This window comes from Triticum dicoccoides, chromosome 5A, assembly GCF_002162155.2.
Source record: "Triticum dicoccoides isolate Atlit2015 ecotype Zavitan chromosome 5A, WEW_v2.0, whole genome shotgun sequence".
Classification (NCBI taxonomy): Eukaryota; Viridiplantae; Streptophyta; class Magnoliopsida; order Poales; family Poaceae; genus Triticum; species Triticum dicoccoides.
In genome coordinates this window covers 470,208,493-470,216,550 of record NC_041388.1, presented here as the reverse complement: position 1 = coordinate 470,216,550, position 8,058 = coordinate 470,208,493, and the positions used below count along the sequence as shown (strand labels likewise).

Sequence of the window (8,058 nt, the reverse complement as noted above, 5' to 3'; positions counted from 1 at the left end):
GAGCTCGAGCACGCGCAATGGAAACCGAGGTGAACTCCTTCCTACTTGACATTCATACGGATACAAGTGGAACTTGGTTGCTACCTCACCGAAATGCTCTATGTATCATTAGGTACAAAGAGGAACGCTCCCAAGCAGCTAAGGAGCATCACCAAGGAGTAGAACAACCACCCCAAGGCCTTGAGGAAGAAGAGGGCAGCGCAAAGGAGCAGGATAGAAGGTCCCAGGCGACCCCGTGCGCACGGGCCCTCAAGACCCCGTGCCCACTTACCCCGTGCGCACGGGCCCTACAGGATGGGTGGCTGAGATCTGGTTTGGGCCTTTACTTCATCCACCTCGCCCCCAAGCCTATATATTCCGTACCTAGGGTTATTTTTAGACTTAGCAAAGACATGTGAGATATTTTGAGAACTTTGCTTCTTCTACCACTCCATTGGAGATCAAGGCCTCTTAGGAGAGGATCCACTTGTGGATTTCAAGACCTCCTCTTGGAGAAGACTGCCATCATCAAGACCTCATCTCTTAGGAGTGGGAAGAACTCTACCTAGTGCTTGTTTCCTTTGATTGTGCTTGTAATCTTGTGGATCTATGTGTTTGCTATTCTAGTGGATGTGTGATTGGGTATTGTTGGAGTGAATTCCTCTTTGTGTTCTTGGTGTTCATCCCTTTTCCCCCTCCAAGTGTGAAAAGATCCATCTTAGGGTTCCACCCTACAACAATAGGTCACCACGCTTACGTGTCAACGTCGCAAGCCCAGGAGTTGACAAAACCACGGAGTATTTGTCCTCCATTCGTCATTTCGACAAGTCCTCACGATGTTCGTCTGCACGGCCCTCACATGGTTATTGGGTATTGTCCATTCCATACCTTGTGCCCATATTACCATATCCACTTTGCATGCTTTGAGCACTTCTATTCCGATGACATGCCATTGTGACCCATGTCTTGCATTAAACATGCTCCATACTTCTTCCACTTGTATGTTTATTTGTAAGCATGGTTGAAGTGTGTTGATAATGTCGAGAGGTCAAGGTAGAGCAAACTTGACATGGGAGGACTACGTAAAGAGAGATCCGAAGGACTGGAATATCACCAACTAGCCATGGACTAGGGTGCACGGAAGTTAGCTATCCATGTGCCAGAACCATGACTTGGTTTCGAGCTCATGGGTTTCAACTTTCAACTCTAGCCTACCCCAACTAGTTTGGGACTAAAAGGCTTTATTGTTGTTGTACCATTTTTCAACAAACCATTAATGATGCTTCTTGTGGTAGGGGAGTCATGATGACACAATGTTCTTTACATAGGACTTCTCACCAACACAATGATACTTTGGCCATGCTTTGTTTTGACCATTTTGATTATGCTTACTTTGTTGCATCAAACTTGTTTCCTTGTTCTCTCCATATGTTTGATTGCAACAATGCCCATGCTTTGCACATGCCATGCCATAATTGTTGTCAAAATTCCCCCATAGTTGCCTCTACCATGTTGAACAATTGCTCTTTTCTATGTGTAGAGTGCAACAATGCTTTTATTGTTGAACATGAGAATGCCCCATAGCTTCCTCACATGATTAGGAGATTTTGATCCATCCCATGTAAAGCATGTTCCTTGTCCTTCTTTGCTCAATATGCAAGATGCACATATTGCCACGACTTGTGACATGCATACACAATGCATTCAATGCACATGTTTTGTACTAACAGTGATGTGCAAGACAAGCATTGCATCATGATGGATGATGCATTTTTCTACCATGCAAACACACTCTTCGATTTGTCTTGTGCATGTGTAGGCCTTAAGTACATGGTGAGTGTCCCATACCACAATGTTGAGTCATCTTTTTCAGATGGTGATGTGGATTTCGATCCGAGGTCGAATCTAGTCGAATCATTTTCAAGCGGGGGAAGATGATGTGGAGCATCCTACTGACATAACCATGGCAAGTGCCCCGTCGTTAAGAGACATGTGCATCATACACTTCATATATGCAGAGGTGAATTTCTCTTTTACAGGTGTCTACTTGGTTCTCTCGCGGATGATATAGTACTTGGCACTCCTACCATGTGCACCTTTCGGTTTGTGTCGAACGTCACACATGGCATGGAGAAGGTCAAGCACAAAAGAACGCCTACACCATCTAAGAGGGGAACTTGGAAGCATAGAAGCAACCATGAAGACGAAGGGGAGCTTCTGGAAGCATCGACAAGCAAGTCCAAGGGAAGACTATCGCAAGTTCTCGACACCCCAGAGATTCGAGCCTTCAAACCATAGGAGCTCCGGGCACCCCGGAGCCCCCCCCCCCCTGACTTTCATCGGAGGAGTATCAAGACCTCTACATGTGGAGAAGACTCCATGGAATTCAAGCACTCTTTGTCTTAGGACCTTATAGTGCATCCTCTCTCTCTCTTGTGGATGATTTGGATCAAGGATTTATCCATGTGCATCTTGTTTTGCAACTTGTGTGTTGATTTGTGCTAGTTTCCTTTGTGACTCCTCTCTCTTTTTTTCCTTCACAATCTTCCTCAAATTCACCTCCAATCGTGAAGATCGGGCCAACCCCACGGTTTGCCCCATATCTAGGGAGGGGAACTTGAAGGAAATATTGGTGCGACAAGAAGCTCCAGTGTGTTGTCCGGGCAGATGACGAGCAGAAGCGCTTGCGTTTCTTCGGGCTTTATTGCAGACAAAGTGCAGTCTTCGTAGGGAAGACCGAGAGATAGAAGGATACATGGTCTTCAGTTAAAGCATGTGCGGGAACCCCTCCTAGGCCAATGTGGAAAGCCTAGCAACACCGCTTATCAGCTGCCAACCCCGCATTGCCACTTCTGCACCAGCACCAATACGGAAACACCGATGCCTCTCTGCATCAATGTCACTTGCCTTAACGCCACTTGACTCTGCTCACCCGCGGAAGCACCATCTCCTCCCCTTCCAAGCAGCTCCATAGTAGGAGCAAGGCCGCCTAGGCCAAAGAGGAGAAGCAAGTCTCTGCCCAAATCCTAGCGAGGGCTTAATGCCTCTCTTTTTTTAACCTTGCAAATCCTATAGTCATGTTTTAGAGCTGATAAACTCCATAGCTTGCGGCATTCAAGTCCCAAAGAGACTTTTATGTACAATTCCCCAAGTGTCTTGCAATACAACGAGAAATGATGCGCTAACCATAAAACTACAGTCAAATTATCTATCAATATTTAACAAAGGAATATAAACCTGAAAGCTTCGAAAATGGAATGTACGGGCAAATATTTATTGAGCATATAGGGGGGTATCTTATACTGAGATGAAAACAGAACTGTTTTGCATCAATGAGCTATACAGAGAGTTGGAGTGGATTATCAACTATACCTGCTTTCCCCACTGTAGTGCATTGTCAACCAAGTAAGAGTACTCCAGATCCTCAAAACATTTTTGCAAAGAAGACAAAGGCTCATTGAAATAAACAGGGAGACAAACACCGGAGAGATCTTTCCCTATATTTTCTTTAATTATTGACCATAATCCTATTGGTTTCTCTTTCTCCTTTGGCTCAGGTAACTTATCTCGACGCTCAACAATGGGATATTTGGTAAACTTGGCAGTATATGATCTGGAGTCTCCAATAGATTCTAATGCATTGCAGCCATTTGTCACAAGTTCCCTCCTTCGAGAAGCACTTCGTAGAGATTCTACAGACAAAAAATCTCTTGTATCAAAGTATGTCACTTCGTCTTCATCGGATTCAGCATCTGCAACTTGACTTGCAGTGTCTGGATCAGATTCGCTTGCACTCCCGCCTGATAGAACTGAATAAAAATCTGCACATTCAACAATGCAGTAAAGAATTAACTGGAAGCGTAGGGGACAGCACTACATAAATTTAGCACTCGAATAAGATTAGAATGTGCCGCTTGCCAACAGAGAATATCATGTTTCAATACTAACGTGAAGACTAGTAATATGAACAAGCTGCTAGAAGTGTAAGAAGATTATATCTCTAAAGCAGTATGAATGCATAAGGTGTACTAACTATAATATGCAGTGCAGGTGGGTGGTAGGATGACTCAACTTGTTAGGACTGAAAGGATAGAATGCCAGGTTAGAAAGACAAAGAAAAAGTGGGATCACAAGCAAGATATGGTAATATGAAGATGAAACTACTGACCACTGTATCTGCCATTAACATAACCATGTGCTTCCCTCTCTTTAGTTTCATGCACAACCGTTCTCTCCAGCTCAACTTTCTCTGTCTACCAAAAGAACTGAACCATCTTAGTCCTTCAGATTATGTTTAAAAAAGTTGTCATTTCAGACTGAAAAAGAAAACGCAAGTTACAGAACAGAAGAATTTTATGGCAGCTAGCAACAATGTACAGCTTATATAATTGAAGTGTGCTCTATGCATCTACCACTAATCCATACTTCCATAACACGGGCAGTTATTTTAGTTTCGGCCATAAATGATGTCATATGCTGTCAATTGTCAACCTTTGTCCAAATATATGAATAAAAATCAATTAACCACGACTGGTTCTCAAATGAATGAAAAAAATTAAATGAATCTCACACTTATCACAGGATTTTATAACCATCGACAGTTTATATCCCAATGTTCACCAAAATGTCTCAGACTTACACACAAACAATACATGCACAAAATGTCCATGCATACAGAGTATTATCCTGTCTCAAGAAAAGTAGAAATGCTCGTCTGCAAGGTTACAATTATGCAACAATCAGAACGAAACTAGTGGTGGTGATGGTATACAAGAAGCAATTGAGACAAAAAGGAAATGAAAATCCCTGCTAGTATTCAGTTCATCACTAATATGTGATGTGAAGAACCAAATGCTACTGTGTGCTAAAATAATAAAATACCTTTAATATTACCAGGATTCTGGAAAGTGCATTATGTAAGTATGGTAAACGCAATAAAAAGTACAGAACATTGTCAAGTAAACAAAACTAGAAATAGAAAGTTACCTCAAGCTGACGGAGCCGGTCTACTAAAACAGAGTGCTGCTGCTGCTGAGACTTTATCTGACTGTGCAGTTCCAGCAGCTCAGTCATCATAATAGACTCGCATTCATTGACCACTGTTTCATTCAGTCCCTCGTGTAGCAGACACATCCTCAGCTTCTCAGTGGACAGCATAATATCAGCCACAGGAGCAAAATCATTGGTCATTAGCGACCTCGGAAACCGATCCTTCGCCACCAACAAAGCCTCTAGCCATGCATTCCTGTCCTCCTCAGTTTCACACCTCAAGTGTAATGTCTTAGTTCCACTGAATATATACAACCTCTTATCATCCGACCTGCTTGCACGGATAGATGAAACCTGAACACCAGAGCAGGAAAAAAATTACTGTTAAGCAATGCTGGTCTTGTTCTTCCCTCTAGCATTCTGTCAAAACATTCGCATAACCCCATAAAAATGGTAAATTTCAGCACTAAACTAAATTCTTTGCAAACAAAATCATTGATAGCCGTAAACACATCTAGCCCAGTAATAAGAATACAATATTCCTTCGGCCAATCATTACCCGAGCAATGGTACTTCAACAATCTAACTGGTACTTCAACAATCTAACTTCCTAATGGCGCAACCCCAGGTTTGAACAAACCCAATCTAGCGCTGCCAAACACAAGTGTAACGTACCTTGAGGTGTATATCCCCGAAGGGCTTCCACTGCTTCCCAGCAGCTGCAGCGTCCTCCCGCGCCCGCCGTAGGGCGTCACCCTCCCCGATCACCCTTGCCGCCGCTGTCGACGCCGACGATTCACCGCTTTCCCCTCCGCCGTCGCGGAGCTTGTAGTAGGAGAGGACCCCGTCCTCGAGCACGAACCACCTCGACCGCCACCCCTTCCCGTAGTTCACCCACTTGTGCAGCACCCCCGAAACGACAGGGGGCGTGGGCTGAGGCGGAGCCGCCTCTGGCGTTGCAGATAGTGTCGCGGCTGCGACACTGCGAGGTTGGTGGTGGTGGTCCGCGGCGTAGTCGACCGATACGGGCGCGATGCAGCAAAGCGGATTCATGGGGTAGCCAGACCCAGCCGCCGCGATGTGGTGGATCGGTCGCTCAGGAGGATCTTCTGCCGGCGGCTAGGGTTTGCGAGGCCATGGAAACCGTAGTTGCATTCCCGCGAGAGTGGGAGTGGTACTAGCCAGTAGCCAGCGGTGGTGGTGGACTGTAGTAACGATGTGAAGTGCTGTTTCGATGGCGAAGTGACCGCGGTAATATAATGCGTAGGAAAAAAGTTTGGACACGGATCAGTATAAATAAACAATGTGATTTTGTTTCAAGTTTGGACACGGAGTATGATGAAGGAGTGCGCTTTACCAGTACTACTAGATTATTGATGGCGCGCGTTGCCGCGCCCGTCTATTTTTACGATTAATTGTAAGATTTTTTGTAAATATATGGACACCTAAAATATAATATAATTGTACAAACATAACTTTATATTAGTTAATAATCAATAAAAATCTCATATATATACTTAGATTAAAAAGAAAGGTTCACATATATAAATTGGCTTGGTATGAGAACATACACATCAATGTATTCAGCAAATAAGACCAATTCAAATTGCCGAGACTGATAATAAGGCGCAGCAAAAATAAACATGCAACGGTAGGCATAAATTATCTTTATAGATTGCATACATGATGCATTAATAAAATGTTCACATGCCTCTCTACAAATGCCGCCATGTTCCGCACCGAAGAAGAATTAGGCAGGCCTGATACACCTAGACATTTTTTATAAGGAGTGCATCACACTCACAGAGAAGAGTGCTAACAAGGATTTTAGTTAGTTAGGAAATCAAGTAACTGATATACTAAATACCATAAATGGGATGTCTTTTGGTGAAATTCGGTAGAATAATAAAAATATATTTACATAAGCATAAATGAACATTTCTATTATAAGTGGAACACTACTTCCACTAGTATAACGCCCGTGCGTTGCCACGGGCTCTTCAAAATTTATAATCAGTATCTTTCATTTATCATCCCCTCATATTGGGTGATTATGGGGTGCTCTAATTAGAAACACAACAATCAAATATTAGGAAATTTCACCGAACGAACAACAACGAATAATACGATATTTATCAAACGAATAAAATGAGGTCATATTTTTGGTCCGTCATGCACTTCTGTTAAAAAGTGCATATCCCTTTTAGAATCAACCCACTGTTTGCTCGCACGCAAAAAAAATACATCTCTAAAGTGGGGAACCGATCGGTGCCAAAAAAAACTCAAACTCCTATCCAATCTCGACTTCGTGCTCTTCCACTTCCATTGATAAAGATGGGACGTCAAGGATTTCATCATGATGACCTCGAGCAGCCACCAACATCCCTCCCCACATCTACCCCTACCCCCTGCTGCCGCTTGCACTGTCCTTGCTCCTCGAGGGAGCTAGGGACACAATGTTCTCTAGGATGGGCATGACCAGATCCACGAGGAGGCCACATTCTTCCATGGGAACCCAACCAAGCACACCACCCTCCGCAACCATCCAATCCCAACCTAACAAAATCAAGACCCGCCATCGATCCACAAATCAGGCTCGCCGCATCCAGGTTCACTGCAAGTCTGCGACGAGTCTGTAGTCGACATCTTGACTTTGGCTATCCCCACGGAAGAATCATCGGATCCTGCTTACTTTTACCATCAATTCGTCTCTTCCCAAGGCAGCGACACCACCTAGCCAATCACCACCACCGCTTGCGGCTTGCCTACATAAAATCATGAGAAATCTCCACGGCGGTGCTGTAAGATCACCTTGGCGACCTCGACAGTGACCGACTGGTCTAAGATCTAAGCTAGCCGCTCTTTGTAGAAACCAATAGAAGTAGGCATGTGACTCAGATTTGTTCTTTGGTGTGCATGCGTTTCTTGCTGCCCACCAGCTCTTGTCTACAACTCGCCTATCTCTGTACCAGCTCTTGGTCTACAACTCGCCTATCTCCATGCTCGAGACGACCAAGCTCGATGCGCAAGCCGCATACGTCTGCTAGAGCTATATCCAGGCCCTATGATTTTTGGATCACTGGCACTATG

At 44.2% G+C, this 8,058-nt stretch overlaps 1 protein-coding gene across 2 annotated transcripts in view; it reads right to left on the bottom strand.

The window, feature by feature from the left end:
• The window catches only part of LOC119302310 (oxysterol-binding protein-related protein 1D-like), a 27,850-nt gene extending 21,652 nt beyond the window's left edge, over positions 1-6,198 (bottom strand). Inside the window, exons 1-4 of one of the 2 annotated variants that reach the window (XM_037579347.1) lie at positions 5,644-6,198; positions 4,966-5,322; positions 4,148-4,232; positions 3,352-3,800 (exon numbers count right to left, since the gene is read on the bottom strand). In XM_037579347.1, coding sequence (XP_037435244.1) covers positions 3,352-3,800; positions 4,148-4,232; positions 4,966-5,322; positions 5,644-6,021 — 1,269 coding nt within the window. In that variant the 5' untranslated portion in view covers positions 6,022-6,198. The remainder of the gene's footprint in view (positions 1-3,351; positions 3,801-4,147; positions 4,233-4,965; positions 5,323-5,643) is intronic. The other variant, XM_037579346.1, reaches the window with a different exon arrangement.
• Positions 6,199-8,058: the final 1,860 nt, after the last annotated feature.